General features: G+C 57.5%; 1 protein-coding gene across 1 annotated transcript in view; it reads right to left on the reverse strand.

Moving 5' to 3' along the window:
• LOC311510541 (complement C3-like) overlaps window positions 1-17,248 on the reverse strand; it is a 45,764-nt gene that overhangs the window by 17,564 nt on the left and 10,952 nt on the right. Inside the window, exons 10-27 of the mRNA XM_084610279.1 lie at window positions 17,116-17,231; window positions 16,416-16,559; window positions 15,602-15,814; window positions 15,200-15,394; window positions 13,969-14,130; window positions 10,622-10,751; window positions 9,851-9,919; window positions 9,429-9,632; window positions 8,909-9,074; window positions 8,498-8,583; window positions 7,108-7,247; window positions 5,853-6,065; window positions 5,304-5,370; window positions 4,619-4,708; window positions 2,700-2,903; window positions 1,543-1,618; window positions 584-743; window positions 301-396 (exon numbers count right to left, since the gene is read on the reverse strand). Of these exons, the coding sequence (XP_084466405.1) occupies window positions 301-396; window positions 584-743; window positions 1,543-1,618; window positions 2,700-2,903; window positions 4,619-4,708; window positions 5,304-5,370; window positions 5,853-6,065; window positions 7,108-7,247; window positions 8,498-8,583; window positions 8,909-9,074; window positions 9,429-9,632; window positions 9,851-9,919; window positions 10,622-10,751; window positions 13,969-14,130; window positions 15,200-15,394; window positions 15,602-15,814; window positions 16,416-16,559; window positions 17,116-17,231 (2,531 nt within the window). The remainder of the gene's footprint in view (window positions 1-300; window positions 397-583; window positions 744-1,542; window positions 1,619-2,699; window positions 2,904-4,618; window positions 4,709-5,303; window positions 5,371-5,852; window positions 6,066-7,107; window positions 7,248-8,497; window positions 8,584-8,908; window positions 9,075-9,428; window positions 9,633-9,850; window positions 9,920-10,621; window positions 10,752-13,968; window positions 14,131-15,199; window positions 15,395-15,601; window positions 15,815-16,415; window positions 16,560-17,115; window positions 17,232-17,248) is intronic.

A 17,248-nucleotide genomic window follows, 5' to 3' on the forward strand; every position in this document is an offset into this window, starting at 1 on the left:
GGGATAGAACCAGGGGTCTTGACTCCCAGACCCCCTACTCCAACTACCAGGCCCCACAGATCCTGCCTCCCAGCCCCTTGTCCTGACTACTAGACCCCCACTCTCCTCCCAGAACATCCTGGGATAGAACCCAGGAGTCCTGTTGCCCCATCTCTTCCCACCCCAGAGCTGGGAATAGAACCCAGGAGTCCTGACACCCAGTCCCCTAGTCGCTAGCCCCCACTCCTACATTCTTGTCCCTAGATGAAAAAACGCCACGTGCTAAACTCGGTGGCCTCGCATGCCGCCTGCATGACTCACCTTCACATACGGCTGACAGGCGTCTCTGGCCTCCACCATCGCAATGACAACGAAGGCCGTCAGAGAAGCATCCGGCTCCGAACCCTGGTACCCTCCCTAGTGAGAGAAGAGCCAGAGGAAAGGCTGGGTTTCTGGAAGGCTCCGCATCCCGCGCCCTGTGTGCCCCGTTCCCAGGCGCTGCCCGAACTCGGAACCCGGATCCCGATCTCCCAAGCCGCTGCTCCATCATGGAGCAAAGCGACACCAGCTCCAGATTCAGCCCCCCCCAGTGTGAGCAGCTCACCACCATCTCCCCGTGGATCACGGGGGCATCCTCCTGGAACACCCCGTCAGGCTTCTGCGTCTGCAGGATCAGCCACTTCACAGCCCCGCACAGCACCTCGGGGTTGATAGCGATCAGTTCGTCGGCCAAGGCAAAGACCTTCACCACGTAGGCTGTCAGCCTGCCGGGGAGGAAAGGCTTGGGGTGAGCAGGGGAGGAGCAGCCAGCCGCCCCGACCCCATATTAATGTGGGTCACACTTTAAATAAAGGGTACCTTCGTAACGAGTTAATACGCCACGGAGATGAGTTGCATGCCATGTCGATTGCTATCAGCCGTGTATAAAAGCCGGAGACTCTAATCATCTCTCAACCAGTTATTGCAACAGCTCTTAACCGTTTGTTAATCAGTTAAACAGTGACCATAAGCTGTCTTATGGTTGAACCTAGAGGTCCCCATCTGAGATCACACCCTACCCCCACCTCACTGTCATGCTGGGCACTGCCCGGGATCCCAACCAAGACGGGTCCCTCCCACCCACATCATAATGGGCACACTGCACAACCCCCCAACTGAGATGGGGTGCGCCATTGTGCCAGGCACTGCACAGACCCCGACCGAGATAGGGGTCTGCGTTGTTTCAGGTGGTGCCCAGACACTGACTGAGATCAGGGTCCCGTTGCGCCAGGCACTGCACAGACCCAGAGCCAGAGGCAGTCCCTGCTCCAAAGGGCTCACAATTGAAAGGAAAGGCCATTAACCCCATTTTACTGACGGGGAACCTGCGGGCCAGATCGACAAAGGGCCATGCCCAAGGTCCCACATGGAGTTGTCAACAGAAGAGGAAGAATTGAACCCAGGTCTTCTGGGTCCCATGCCAGGGAGACTTTAGTGGAGAGTCTCTGAAGTCAGATGTGTGTTAGGACAACAGCTCAGCCCCAGTTCCCACCACGTTTCTGCCCCCCGCGCCCCATGCTTTACCAGGTGCTCGCTGGTCTGTTTGTGAAGGCTGCATAGGAGTTATCTGCTTTCCGATAAGCCAGCTGCTGGGTGTACCCTGAAATCAAGCGATCAGAGATGGGGCCTGAGCTGCAGAAGTTAAAATCTGGATTCCCAGTTTGAGGTGCTCAGCCCAGCTGTAACACGCTCTGCTTCCGCAGCTGGGAATGGAACCCAGGAGTTCTGAGACCCACCCCCGCACTGCTCTAGACCACTAGTCCCCATTTCGACTCCCGGTCCCCACTGATACCACTAGACCTCTCTGTAGCTCTTCCATCTCATGAGTTCCCGGGACTCCTTGCTAGCCAAGGAAAGTACAGATTGCCACAGCATCTCCACCCCCCCAGGCATGAGGACCTAGCCACAAGTACCCACATTCCCATCCCCTTTGGGTTAGATTCTGCGTCGCAGTCTCCCTGACACTGAGCAATGCTGCTACAAGGCGACTGATGCTGGTGCAGTGCATGACGTAAGCAGCACAGGCCAGGATGAGCCTGTTGCCTCGGTGCTTCCCAGATACTGCCGGCTGCCTATTTGCTTCGGGGCAGACTTTACAGAACTGGGGCTTGATTTCCACTTACCTGTGGGCCCCCTCTAGCAGCATGACGAGGTCATAACAGGGAGTGTAACAGATCCCGGAGACTCCCCTTGTGAAGGGGTGATCCCAGCTGGAGTGCAGGGTCTTGCTCCCAGCTGGTTCCCAGCCTCCCAGTGGAGGGGGCAGATTGTTGGCGTGGCCAGAGCATGCTGCAATATAGTTCATCCCTGATTCCCATACCAGAGTAAATCAGAGCAGCCCCAAGGCTGCTGTTGCTCACACCAGGGGCCAGGAAAGGCCCTGTACAATCCTAGAATAGGGAGAGCACCAAGGGGGCTTAAAGCCCTGCCCACTCGGTCCCTGCCCCAAGCATGGGAATTGGGAATCAGGCCCCTGCTTTTAATCCACCAGGTTCCTCAAGGGACTGGGACCCAGCTCCTTTACAGACCCCAGGCTCCTAGCCAGCTCCACTCTACTCAGACAATTCAGCCAGGGTGGCTCAGTGCCTGGGGGCAGGACAGGGCATTCAGAGCAGCAGGAGCCCCGAGCTATTGCTCTTTGCCCGGCCCAACTCCTCCCCCCGACCCAGAGAGAGATTCACCCCGAGTGATGAACTTGATGGCCTCCGCCCTGCGTTCCACGCCGAGCCTCTCCCATTGCTGGCTGCTGTCCAGGTAGTGGGTGGCGATGACAGCGGGGGTCATGCCGATCATGTTCTGTTCCCCGCAGCCTGCCGGGACCTGGATCAGGTGCTTCAAGTTGGCACCGTCGATGGAGTTCTCCACCGTGTCGCCCACGATGTCCCCTGGGCAGGCCGGTCGGAGAGGGTGAGAGGTGGGCAGAGCCCCCCCCACTCCCTGCTACCCAGTCCTCACCCACCCAGCCCAGCCCCTTCCCTCCTTTGCCCTGGTGGGCATCAAGCCCCACACCCACCCCTCAAAGCCAGCCCCCTTCTCAGCCGCTTCCCCCCTATGCCCCTAGTCCTGCCCACTCCTCCCATTACCCCCCAACACCAAGCCCAGGCCCCTCCCCACCCTGTTGGGCGCTGTCCCCTCCAACCAGGGGTGCCAGATCAGGGGGTGCCATAGCCCCACCACTTTTTACCCGCCGTAAGGGTGAGCGATGGGGAGGGGACAGAGAGGAGAGAGTGGGGGGTGGGGTCTTGGGGAAGGAGCAGGGCCTCAGGGAAGGAGCAGCATGGGAGGCAGGCCCATGGTTCAGATGCCAGTGCCCCTCACACTTTTAGGGAGCCTCTTAGGGTTGCCAACTTTCTAATCACACAAAACTGAATACCCTAGCCCCGCCCCTTCCCAGAGGCCCCGCCCCTTCTTGAGGCCCTGCCCCCGCTCAACTACATTCCCCCTCCCTTGGTGGCTCGCTCTCCCCCACCCTCACTCACTTTCACTGGGTTGGGGCAGGGGGTTGGGGTGCAGGAGGGGGTGAGGGCTCTAAGTGGGGGTGTGGGCTCCAGGGTGGGGCTAATAATGAGGGTTCAGGGTGCGGGGGGGAGCTCTGGGTTGGGGCAGGGAGTTGGGGTGTAGTAGGGGGTGAGGGCTCCGGCTGGGGGTGCGGGCTCTGGGGTGGGTTTGGGGTGCAGGAGGAGGCTCCAGGCTGGGGGGTGGGGCCAAGGGACTTGGAATGTAGGAGGGGGCTGTGGGTAGAGGCAGGGGGTTGGGGTGCGGGAGGGGGTATGGGCTCTGGGCTGGAGCTGCGGTCTCTGGTGTGGGGCCGGGGATGAGGGGCTTGGGGTGCCGGAGGGGGCTCCAGGTTTGGGGGGGCTCAGGGCTGGGGCAGGGGGGTTGAAGCTTGGGGTTGGGGGGTGGGCTTACCTCGGGCGGCTCCCAGGCAGCGGCACAGCAGGGCTAAGGCAGGCTCCCTGCCTGTCCTGACACCATGCTGCACACGCCCTGGAAACAGCCAGCCGGTCCGGCACATAGACGGGAGGCCAGGAGGCTCCACCCGTGGTTCCTGGCCAATGGGAGTGTGCAGCCGGTGCTCAGGGTGGGGGCAGCGTGCAGAGCCCCATGGCCATCCCCCACCTAGGAGCCGGACCTGCTGGCCACTTCCAGGGTGCAATGCGGAGCCAGGACTGGTAGGGACTAGCCTGCCTTAGGCCCGCAGCACTGCTGACCGGACTTTTAACAGTCCCATCGGCAGTGCCGACCGGAGCCACCAGGGACCCTTTTCGACTGGGCGTTCCAGTCGAAAACCAGACACCTGGTCACCCTAGAGCATCTGCCAGTGCTCCCTCCAACCGCTCCTGGACTAATGAAACCGTCTGGCCTTGTAAAATGCCTGATGAAAGCTAGGGACTGTTCTCTCTCTAGCCATGCAGTGGGGGATTCGAGGGCTGATCAGAAACAGCTTAAGTGCCCACTGCCGGGCGAAAAAGCCCTCGATCCTGGTGCTAACGGGTTAAAACGTGGTGGATGGGGACCTCTTGCTGCCATCTTCCCTCCCCACTAGCAGCTCTCTCCCATACCCATCTCTGCCTACTTCCCCTCCACCCCCAGGCCTTACCCTTCACGCTGATGAAGGTCACCGGCTCGGTGTTGGGTACCACATTACTCATGTCCACAGGCGCGATTGTCTCCAGCTGCTCCCCAGAGGCTGCAAGAAACACATGGGTCACAGAGGGAAGCACCCCCGGAACATAACAGTGCTGGCGTGGCGAGCGATTTTGACCAGAGCTCTTCTGGTCAGTTACCCAGAGCCCTGCAGTGTCCAAAGAAGGCCCCCAATTTAGGGCATTTTAGGAACAGAGGTTTATCTTCCAGTGTGCAATTTTGGGGCCTCCCACATTGCCATGAAACATACATGCTGCTGGGGCTGGGGGTGGCGGGGGACTGGTTATGGGGGGAACCTTCAGAAACATTTCACCTCCTTAAACTGCTCTCATTTGATTTGTACTTTGCCCCTACCACCCCTCATGCTAGCTGGGCTAGATCCCCAGAGGCACACTTGAGCTAAAGGATTAACTCCATTAGCTGGCTGCAATGGTAGGCTGTTATCAGCTGCAGCCCAGCCACTAACCGCAGTCATATCCCACTCAGCACAGCACGGTGCCTTGTGACTCTGGGGGGTAGGTGGAACCATAAAGCCACCAGCTCCTCCTGACACATTTGATAAGAAACCAAAGCTCCGGAGGGGGAGATTTCAAAGCAGAGCCTCAGACCCACAGGGGCAACGCCCCAGCAGGCCCTACCTGAGCCGCGGGCAGTCGGATCCAGCAGGACACTCTTGATGTTCTTAAAGATTTTCATGCCCTCAGGCTGCAGGAGAGAAAAGCCAGACAGGGGCCAAACTGCTCATTGAGGGGGAGCACACGGGGCGAGGTCTCTGCCTCACCCACCCCCTGATTATCCTTATACCAACCCCCAGCACTGGGAACTACAGACCAATCGCAGAGAACTGACGCTGCAGGCTGGTGGGCATCTCCTAGCCACTCTCCCACACTGGCATCAGCTATTAGGACCCCCAAGTTGATCCCCTACTGAGCCCCAGGAGCACAGTACCCCTCCTCCCCCTAGTACCAGGGACAATTCCAAGGGGCAAGCACCCCCAGCTGAGCCAGCCACATTGTTCATTACAGTGCAACTGCCCCAGCACCATCCCCTACTGAGTTACCCCCACTTCTTCCTTGGAGGTCTCTCAGCTAAATTCTGAACAGGCCCATCCATGCTTAGCTTAAAAACAGCAGCGCTAGCCAGTCAGGTGATGCCCTGACTTGTAGCCATCTGTCTCTGACACTTACCACCACCCTGAGCTTCTTCTTCACGCCATCTGCAATGGGGAGCCCCTGGATGGCCGCTGTCACCTCGATCTCCACCTCCCCCAGCTCAAGGGGGATGATCACATAGGAGACGGCTCGAGAGGCTCCGGCTTGGATCACCAGCTCCTGCCGGAACCGGCTGTCACGCCTGCTGGAGCTGCAGACCTTCTCGTTGTACATCAGCTCCACCCGGATCTGCGAGCCACAAGCCAAGCAACCTCGTCAGCAGCCACGCTGGGGGAACCATCCTGTGGGTCCAGCTGGCACCACTCCAGGAACCACCTAAGCCCTCAAAGTAAGGCTAAGCGCCTAGGCCTTGTGAGAACCAGAATCAAAAAACCCAGATCCAAATACCTCCACATTCTAGGGAAGTTCTGATCCAGATCCAAACTGCATGTCTGGCTCCGGTCTCCATTATAGGTCAGAACCAGAAGCCTGGATCCAAATACTCCACAAGCTATGGAAAAGTTCTGATCCAGATTAAAACTATGTGTCTGGCTCCAATCTCCACTGTGGATCAGAACCAGGACACTCCAGAACTGTGGTAGGTAGAGGAGCGTCCTGATCCACACTGCCAACTTGGTGGCTGGGGTCTCACCTCTAAGTGTCTTACGCTCCAGGCCCCCATTGTGTTCTTCACCCCAGTCTACCCCGCCACCCTCTGGTGCACCCGGCATTGGCCACTGTTGGAAAACAGGACACTGGGCTAGACAGACCTTTGATCGGACCTACTGTGGCCGTTCTTATGTTCACCTCAGTATGTCACTGATCACCGCAGTCCAGGCAGTGATATTCTCCACAACAAATCTCCTTTTCATCCATAGCCAATTAACCATTCACCCTCCTCATGTAAAAACCTTGACTCGCTTCACAAGTGTATGTTAATTAACCCTCCCTCCCGGAGGTGAGTAAATATAATTAGCCCCGTTTTATAGAGAGGGAAACTGAGTCAGAGAGAGAAAAAGCAAGCTATTCACAGTGAGAACCTAGCTGCCCTAATTCCCAGCACCAACCACTAGATCACACTCCATCCCACCTTTAGCAACAGAACCCAGAAGTCCTGGGTTCCTCTTTGCTAATGGCTACACTGCTCTCACTTCTTCAAGGTAGGAATAGATCCCAGGAGTCCTGACTCCCATCCTTCCCTGCTCTAACCTCTAGACACCACTCCCATTGCCTTCCTTTACCAACAGGCAGCTTCCACCCATCCACCAGGGCAGGGCTGATCTCTACTCGCCTGGAGAGCCCGGGGTGCGTAGTTGTACAGCACGGCCCGGATGGCCACCTGCTCGTTCCGCACCACGGAGTAGGGCAGCCGGAGATCAACGAAGAACTGCTTCATCACCGTTATTTCATAAGGCTCGGCCACGCAGATCCCTGCAATGGGAAGGGAGTCCAGTCAAAGCCCACCCCTCTTTGGATCAGATCACTCGGCAGCGGGCACCTTCCACAGCCTCCTCTACACGCATCACCCGCAGCGAGGGTCCGGGAGTGCTGCGTATATGAGGATCACACCACGGAAGTGCACCCACCTCTGGGGTGGAATAGGGCTGCCCTCCCTCTCTGGGGGTCTGCATGACGTTGCCATCTAGTGGGTAGGTCCAAAGAGGAGATGCTACTGGTTTGAGCCCTGCAAGTGTTGGGTCCAGGCTGGCTTAGGTTGGAAAACATCTCGACCCTCCCAGGGTGGGCTCGGGTCGGCTCCCCTCCACGCCCCACGCGAGCCAGCCACCCCCGCCCTCCCTGGGCTGGACGCACACACACAGTGCAGCAGGGCACGGCGGCCGGCAGGAACAGCGCTCTGGGCCGCTGTCGCTCAGAGCTGCCGCCACACCAACCCCCTGGGCAGGAGGCAATGGTGCTGAGTGGGGCTCGGGCTGGAAAACCACTCAACCCGCTCGGGTTGCATGGGATTGGCTCCATTCGGGTCTGGGTTGGGCCTAAAATTTAGGCCTGACCAACCCGCAGCTTCTCCTACCAAGAAAGGGAATTTCTGTTTGCTCCCGGGGCAGCATCCTGTCTTTGCAGTGGCAAGTTCTAGTCCCGGCTCCCCAACCATCTGGCCTCATAGGAAAGGGAATCAGGGTGTTATAAATCACAAGATGCTCCAAAAATGTTAACTTGGTTAAGCCACAGGATTAACTCTGTTTCAGAGAGAGGGAAACTGAGGCATAGAACGAGGTAGTTGTGATGTGCAGGAGGCGGATGGCATGTCAGTGTCGGAGCTGGGAATAAAAGCCAGGAGTCATAGAATATCAGGGTTGGCAGGGACCTCAGGAGGTCATCTAGTCCAACCCCCTGCTCAAAGTAGGACCAATCCCCAATTTTTGCCCCAGATCCCTAAATGGCCCCCTCAAGGATTGAACTCACAACCCTGGGTTTAGCAGGCCAATAGCTCAAACCACTGAGCTAGCCCTCCCTCCGAGGCCTGAGGCCCAGTCTGCTGTAACCACTAGCCCTCACTCCCCTCCCAGAGCTGGGGATAGGATCCCGCTATCTTGGCTCCCAACCCGCTCTAGCCACTACTCCCTCCCAAAGCCAGGAGACCTGACTCCCAGTCCCATGCTTTAACCACACGCCTGTCCTTCCCCGCTTGGCTAAGGTGGACACACGGCTCCCAGTCTTACCCCTTGTCCTGGAGAGGCTCACGGCCAGCACCTCCCAGGTGGTGATGGAGTCCTCCAGGTACACCGGCACGGTTCTGGAAGCCAGCCTGGAAGAGACGGGAGCAGAACTGATCAGGTTGGGGGACCCTTCTGGCTGCAGAGACAAGACCGCCCCCCCGCCCCGGGTCTGAGTGCGAGTGGAGGCAGGGCATGGGGAGGGCCAAGCAGGGAGGGACCAGACTGGGAGAGGAAAGGGGCGTGGCCAGACTGGGAGAGGAAAGGGGCGGGGCCAGAGAACACCCATGCTCTGGGTATCGGGTGCCCCTGCAAAGCCCCGGAGGGGGCGACATGGAATATGGGAAGCCCAGCCTGCACCAGGAAGAATCTGCCCCTCAGTGTTTCTCCTTCGCCCTCGAGCGGTGTGACCCGTACCCGTCCGACTCGGCCTCCTGCGGCAGCAGCTCCATTTGCCAGAGCCAGCTCTCGGCAAACTGGCTCCTGGAGACGATGTCCTCGTCCGCCAGGTACTCCCCGTCCTCTGCGACTTCAGCCACAGGCTCCTGGCTCCTCCCGGGGGCCATCACAGGAACGGATGCCGCTGAGGGGGAGCAAAACGGGGTCAGCCCAGCCCTGAGCCAGAGCGAGCCCAGTGATGGGTGGGAATTCCTGGGTTTCCCTGGAAGCTACGGGGCCCGCACGCCTGGTGTGTTACAGCCAGGCTAACGTAATAGGCCTGACTGGGGGTTTGAACCCTGGACCAACGGTGCTAAAAATGTGAGCATTTACCCCTGGCGCTAATATACTGTGGCAAGGAGTCCCTTAGGCTGCTGTTTGAGCCCATTAGCTGGCGGACACAACAGACTCAAACTTCTTACGAGATCCCAGCTCTCCTAGTGCAGGCGACACTAATCACTGTTGCAACCCATATCCCCTAGTGCAGACGGAGTCTTACCTAACACGTGCTTTGAGAACAGGAACTTCCTGTGGACCTGGAGGGGCCTGTTGAAGATGTGCTTGCAGCAGTCGAGAAAGGCTTGGATGCACTCGCCGCCCTCCAGGATGTACTTGGCTCGTCGGTCGCAAGAGTAGCCCATGGGGTTCTCTTGCATGCCGTCCTGGCAGCACTTCCGCAGGCGCTGGCTTGGATACTGCCTCGCTGCGGGAAAGCAGGGCCCCCTCAGCGCGCGGCCCGGGCGCGAGAGAGGGAGAGGGTGCGTGCGAGAGCAGCAGCGTGAAGGGGGCACATGCAAAGGGCGTGCAAGGGCGTGCAAGCAGAGGGCACGAGAGTGCCTGCAAGCAGAGGGCGTGCAAGTCCGTGCAAGCCGAGGGCACGAGAGTGCGTGCCCGGGTGAGGCCGTGCAGAGGGGCACCTACCTTTGGCAGCTTTTCTCCCTGAGATCAGGGGCGAGCGCCGAAGCCGAGCGGGCTGGGAGCAGCGGGACTCTGGCAAGAGAGAGTAACACATGTCAGTGTCGTGGGGATGTGGCATTAGTCCGGCTCAGGCGAGAAACGCTGTGGCTCTTTCCTGGTCTTGGTTTCACGGTTCTCCCACCTCTGGTAGCATAGTGCTGGGGCATTGGGGTCAGCGCTGATTCAGAGGGAAGAGCGCCTCCTACTGATACTCCACCCTGCTCCCTGCAACCCAGCACCCCCTAGAGAGGGGTTCTCGACCTTTTCCTTCCTGAGCCCCTCCCGACACGCTATAAAAACTCCACGGCCCCCCTGTGCCACAAGAACTGCTTTTCTGCATATAAAAGCCAGGGCTGGCGTTAGGGGGTAGGAAGCAGGGCAGTTGCCCAGGGCCCCATGCCACAGGGGCCCCCACGAAACTACATTGCTTAGGCTTCAGCTTCAGCCCCGGGTGGCGGGACTTGGGGCCCCGGGCTTCAGTCCCATGCAGCGAGGCGTTGGCTTTCTGTCCTGGACCCCAGCAAGTCTAACTCTGGCCCTACTTGGCGGCCCCCCTGAAACCTTGTTGAGAACCACTGCCCTAAAAGACCAGGCTGGGTTGTACCGCCGGGGGAAAGGGGGGACTTAATAAAGGGACTTCTGGGGCTGTATTCGCTCTGTTCCCACGCGGTATGAGCAGCGGGCTCGATCCCAGGCTGCCCTGCACTGGAGAGCCCTGTGGCACGACCGGGTCACCTGCCCGCTGGGGCGTCTCAATGCCAACGTTGGTCTGAAGCAGCAGCCCAGCGTCCGCAAACACCCCGACGTGGTCCTTGCCGCTGCCGGGCGTGCAGCCGATGTCGCTCTTCTCCACTGCGTCCCAGATCTAGAGAGACAAGAGGGGACACGATGCCATTCCCTGCTCTGCCCCAGACTCCCTGGGTGACCTTGGGTAAGTCACTTAGCCTCTCTGGGCCTCAGTTTCCCCATCTGTACCATGTGAGACGCTCAGGTCCTACAGTAATTGTGGCCCTGTAAGTGTAAGGGGTTGTCCCCTTACTAACATTCAGTGGAGGTGTTTTGGTTGGTTAGCTCCCGGTACCAAAAAGGGAGAGGCCAATGCTCCAGGTCAGCCTGATTGACAGGGCAGGCAGGATAATCAGGGAGTCAGGAGGCCAGGGTGGGTTCCCTCCTCCATGTGAGCTGGAATTGTCTGGGTCAGTCAGAGTGGGGCCGAGCTAAGGAGAAAGCAGGGGCCCAAGCTGAGCTGGGGAGCAGAGCTGGGCCAGATCCAGAGCGATCCAGAGCAGGGCTGCAGCCCCAGAGCCAGAGACACAGCCCAGGGAGAGCAGACCCTGGGAGCCGAGCTGCACCAACCAGAGCCAGAGGGGCCAGAGAAGCAGCCCAGGGAGCTGGAGGCAGAGCAGCAGCAGCAGCCCAGCAGAGACCGAGTGGTGGGGCTGGGGCTGGAGCAGTCCGGAGCCGGGTGCGGTGAGCAGCTGGGGGGAGCGAGGGGGACCCTGGGCAGCAGGCCCAGTGCAGGGAGATGCCCCCAGCCAAGGGGCCCTGCAGGCCAGACGTGGAGGGGGATCGTAACCCCGACGGGGCGGGGGCGACGCTGGGAAGAGGAGTCCTGCCACTTAGAGCCTGAGAGCGTGTGGCCACCACCAGAGCAAGTGTCCAACCCACAGCCTCCCTGCCGCACAGCCAGGGCCTGAGAAGGGGCCTGGGACCTACAAGGAGCAGACTGTGAACTGCCCTGACATCCCAGAGACCCTGTTTGTAACGTTCCCTGCCACAGAGCAGGGTGATGAGTTTTCCTTTAACCGTTTCCATTTTTCCTTATTCCTTTTTAAACTAATTGCTGACTAAATAAATTGTATTTGCTTTAAATTGTATGCAGTGATCAGTGAAGTGTCCAGCACAGAGAGAGCACCCCGGAGTGGGGACACCATAGCCCCTGTCCTGGATGACCACAGCAAGGTTGGGGGTCGAGCCCCCCCAGGAATCCTGGGCCCAGCCTTGTTGGGGTGACGAGGACTCTGCCAGACAGGAGAATGGAAGGGGAGTCCTTGAGGGCAGGGAGACCTCTGGATAAAGGAAGTGGGAGCGAGGACTCAGATCTTTCCGTGAGCCCATTTCACCGGGGTAGTGTAGAAGCCAGGAAAGTTCCTCACAATAGCGGGACCATTCCCCTCCGCTTTCATAAGTACCTAGGGTAGATTCATAGAGGTTCAGATCAGAAGGGACGAGCCAGAAGAGTACCCAAAAGTTACCTACTACAGGACAGGCCCAACAAAGAAAATAACAGAACGCCACTAGCCATCACCTTCAGCCTCCAGCTAAAACCCCTCCAACGCATCATCAAGGATCTACAACCTATCCTGAAGGACGACCCATCACTCTCACAGATCTTGGGAGACAGGCCAGTCCTTGCCTACAGACAGCCCCCTAACCTGAAGCAAATACTCACCAGCAACCACACACCACACAACAGAACCACTAACCCAGGAACCTATCCTTGCAACAAAGCCTGCTGCCAACTGTGTCCACATATCTATTCAGGGGACGCCATCATAGGACCTAATCACATCAGCCACACTATCAGAGGCTCGTTCACCTGCGCATCTACCAATGTGATATATGCCATCAACTGCCAGCAATGCCCCTCTGCCATGTACATTGGCCAAACTGGACAGTCTCTACGCAAAAGAATAAATGGACACAAATCAGACGTCAAGAATTGTGACAGTCAAAAACCAGTCGGAGAACACTTCAGTCTCTCTGGTCACTCGATTACAGACCTAAAAGTGGCAATTCTTCAACAAAACGCCTTCAAAAACAGACTCCAACGAGAGACTGCGGAATTGGAATTAATTTGCAAACTGGATACAATTAACTGAGGCTTGAACAGAGCCTGAGAGTGGATGCGTCATTACACAAAGTAAAACTATTTCCCCTTGTTTATTTCCCCTCCGACTGTTCTTGTCAACTGCTGGAAATGGCCCACCTTGATTATCACTTCCAAAGGCTCCCCCACACCCACACCCCCCCCCCCCCGCTGGTCATAGCTCACCTTTCCTGATCACTCTTGTTACAGGCTGTATGGTAACACCCATTGTTTCATGTTCTCCGTGTATATAAAATCTCCCCACTGTATTTTCCTCTGTATGCATCCGATGAAGTGAGCTGTAGCCCACGAAAGCTTATGCACTAATAAATTGGTTAGTCTCTAAGGTGCCACAAGTCCTCCTTTTCTTTTTGCGGATACAGACTAACACGGCTGGTCCTCTGAAACTAGTCAGACCTTGAACCCCACAAGCAGACTGGCAGCAGTAGGATTCAACCCCTCCCAAAGAAACCAGCGCTTTAATGCAGCACCGGAGCCCACCAGGCCTGGGCCTGCCTGTAGGTCGAGAACACATGGTGGAGCAGCTCCAAGTCCAGGCAGCAGGGGGCAGCAATGCTCACGCGCACGCACAAAGCCAGCTCACAACCTTCCTTTAGGCCTCCCCCCAGTCCGTTCAATTTGATCCTCCCGGGGATGAAACCGGGCAGTCGTCCTCCCTCAGACCCATCATGGGGGTAGTGGGGAATCGAGCTTCACAGGTCATGCCAGCCCCAAAATCCTCCTGCAGTCAACACCCTCTCCCTGATGGGCATCCGTGTCAGAGCTGGGAATGGAACCCAGGACTCCTGCCTCCCAGCCCAGCCCCCAATCTTGCCCCGCTCTAACCACTAGGCACCACTTCCCACCCAGAGCCAGGAATAGAACCCCCCAGTTCCCTAAAACCACTAAACCCCATTCCCCTCTATGAGCTTGGGAAAGACCCCAAGGGTCCTGACTCCCAGCCTCCACAGCTCTCACCCACCAGGCCCCACTCCCTTCCCAGAGCCAGGAACAGAACCCAGGAGTCCTGACTCCCAGCCCCTCTGCTCTAACCACTAGACCCCACTCCCCTCCATCACCAGAGGTATAGAGACCTCAGCCTCTCATATAGCCCATCCCCCACTGCAGGTGGTACTCTGGCCTCCTCCAGGGGTGGACACACAGGTCCCCGGTTCGGTCCCCATGCCCGACCACCCCCTGCCGGTACGCTCACCTTGGCTTGGGAGAATTTATATTTCCTGTTTAACACATAAACAGCTTTATCCACAGCCACGAGCCCGACTCTGGCGCCGGGATCTCCCTTCACTTGGAGATTCATCTTCCCACCCGGCGCCTGGACATCGTTGTCTTGCTCCGTCGCACCTGTTACCTTCAGCTTTCATGGAGACGAGAGGAAAGAATGAATCAGCCACGTGAGGGTGACTGCTGAATGGGGAGACCTCCCCATGGCCATGGGGCTCCCAGGGTATGGAATCCCCACACTGCCCTGGGATTTGAACCCCGCTCCTTGGGCTGTAGAAACAAAGGCATCACCCACTGGAGCTAAAGAAGCGCTACCCTAGCAGTTAGAAGTGGAGGAGACTTGAGCCAATCCCTTTCTCAGGCAGCATTGAATGGGAACTTTTCAATGAAATGGTTTTCCATCAAAAAACAATCCTAATCTGTCAAAGGCAAACCATCTCTTGGGCAAGGGGCGTGTCCTTTCTGCGGAGAAAGATTCTCAGGTAGCGTGTAATTTCTGCTCAAAATGAGACAGCGAGAGAGAGAGAGAGACCCCAAAAGAGCTAATAAAGTTCAAATCACTGCTCTGCCCAAGTTGGCGGAGGGGCTTGAAATGGGTCTCCCATATACCAGGGGAGTGCCCTAACCATTGGGTAGACATCTTTTGCTCTCCTCCAGTGAAGATTTAGTTATCTACATGAAATGGAACAGAGCTGAGACCAGCCCAGTGGGATATGGGACCCTCAGGTTCACATCCCTCTTTCAGAGCAGAGACTTGGACCCATGCCCCCCCCCCCTCCCAGCCCAGGTGAGCGCCCTGGATACCAGGGTGGGGGTGGTCTTGCTCTGATCTTTTTTGTGAAAGACTGCAAGATCTCTGGTTTGTTCCTGAGCAGAACGGGAACCTTTTTGACAGTTCTGCTCCTGTCACCAGGGAGAGCTGTGCCTGAGGAAAAACAGAGGGCCTGATTCTCCTTTTGCCTCCATGGGGTGTAAATCAGGAGTCACTCCACTGAAGCCAGTAGAGTTATACCCTGGTGTAAGCGTGAGGCGAGAATGTCCCTATCTATCTTATGTTTAATCAGCGAGTAAGGACTGAGTCAGATCTACCCTGGGAATAGCTCACCATTTCTCCCACTGGGAACCTGCTCTCCTCTCTCAACCAGAATCCAGCAGGTTATTTAAATATATTGACGTAAGTACCAGAGAGAAGATCAACCCACCGTTCCCATACAGGAGTCCTGGATGTCCAACCAGATCGAGTCTGCCACGATCTCCTTCTGCCCTACGTGGTAGTAAGCCACGATTCGGAAAGAAGGGATGAGGTCTGGGGTGATGGGCAGGAACATGGTCACCAGAGTTTGTCCCGCTTGCCTGGCCTGCCTTCCAGCCTGGATGATCTTCCCTTTGTTCAGGATCTGATGGGGAAGCAGAAGGCATTCACTGTCACTCGATGAGTCTCCATGATACCGTTAGCACAAAATCACATACAGCCAGGAAGGAAACCCCGGAGTCCTAGACTCCACTCCCCGCCCAGTCCTGGGACTAGACCCCAGGAGTCCAGACTGCCAGCCCCCTGTCACCTCCTCCTCCCCTGCTGCGCACACAGAGATGCTGCCTCTTACCAGGTAGGTGAAATAGTGGATCTGCCCCTGAATGCCAGCGTCACTATTCCGCAAGCTGAAGCTCACAGGCAGGGCGTTCCCCGGCTGGAGCTGAGTGGCCGGCACCGAGATGTGCAGGTAGTTCCTCGAGCCCCCTTGCGACCCGTAGGCTACCATGGCCCAGACCGCCGAGCTCTGATGCTCCTGCCGGAGGTTGGCAACCACAGTTTCCACCTGCGGGACAGTGGGGGACGGTCAACAGACTTTCTTCGTCAGAGACAGCTAAGGACCAGGTCTAAAAGGGGCCAGATCCTGACACGGCTGGAGTCAATGGCAGAATTCCCACTGACTTACATGGGCCCAGCACTAGATAGTTGGGATCTTGCCGGCCCGATGTGGATTTAAGTCATCTTTGTGGTCCCTGCATCTTGGGCCCGGACCCCAGTTTCAGTTTAGAGCAGCCTTAGGCCTGCTTTGACCTACCCTCTGCTCCCAACAACCCCTATGGGCCACCACAAGCAGAGACTAGCCAGAGCGCAGCAGCCGTGGCATCTCCCTTCTCCAGCGTGTCCCTGGCACTGGGGTCTAGAGGGGAGAAGGCAGGGCTATGTCAGCCAGGAAGGCCCATTGCTCTGCGGGTGGGTCTTAGGTGGGATGAGCAATAGAGAATCAGACCCAGTTGCCTCCTGCCTTTGACATTGGCCGGAGCCCAGGACCTGTAGGGTCCTAGATCAGACCTCTCCCCAATCTGGTCCACTTCCATCATCAACAGAACGGGTAGGGAACCAGCACCAGGACCCAAGGAGCATCCTGCCCCAAGTGACCTGACATGCACCTTCACTGAGAATTGAGATGCATCTGCTGGAGTGTTGATCGCCAGCTGCACTGTCCCGTCAGCCTGTGTCAAACCGCTGGCACCTGTCCCGCTGCGCACGGGGACCTGGGAGGCGGGGGACCCGTCTGCGTTCACCACGGAGACCTGGGCAGCAGATGACAGGAGAGAGGATGGATGTGAACTTAGTGACGGTTGACGGTGCCCGGTAGGTCTCGTTGGAGCCTGATGTTCTCCACATACTCCCAGCCCAGGCATGTAACCTGCAGGTCAGCGTCCTCCCCTGTGCCGGATCTGGTCAGTTACAAAGCCTGGCTCTCGGCAGGCCCCTGATGCTGGGAGCAAGACGGTTGTTTGTCCTGGTTGTACCTATGACAACAACGCTGCTCAAATAACCCTGCACACCCTCCACTTAAGAGGAGCTCAGTCAATCCTGGGCCTCTATGCTGAGCCATGCCCAGTGGGGCCAGCCTGCACTAGCGGTGGTTGCAATGCAGACACCAGTCTCTTTTTGCCTGCTCCAATGACCACTTCCAGATAGGATTTCTTGTGAACCACTAAAGAGAGGCTCTCACGCTGTACACCCTTAGAAAGCGAATCATCCCTGCTCTCCAATGTCATGCAGATCTGTGTGCTAGCCATATCAGGCTGTAAGATAACACTATGAAGGTTATACGTCGGCAATGCCAGTGGTTGGACGTACCACCAGGTTAAAGGGCAGCCCGGGTTTGAAGTACGTAGCAGATCTGGAGAAGAGGATTTTGTAGGGAGAGGTCACAATGTGGATCCCGGATTTCTCAGCCTCCACCATGTCACTCCCTTGGGGATTAAAAAAA

The sequence above is a fragment of the Lepidochelys olivacea genome (genome assembly GCF_965140295.1).
Source record: "Lepidochelys olivacea isolate rLepOli2 genome assembly, chromosome: 20".
NCBI classification, from domain to species: Eukaryota; Metazoa; Chordata; order Testudines; family Cheloniidae; genus Lepidochelys; species Lepidochelys olivacea.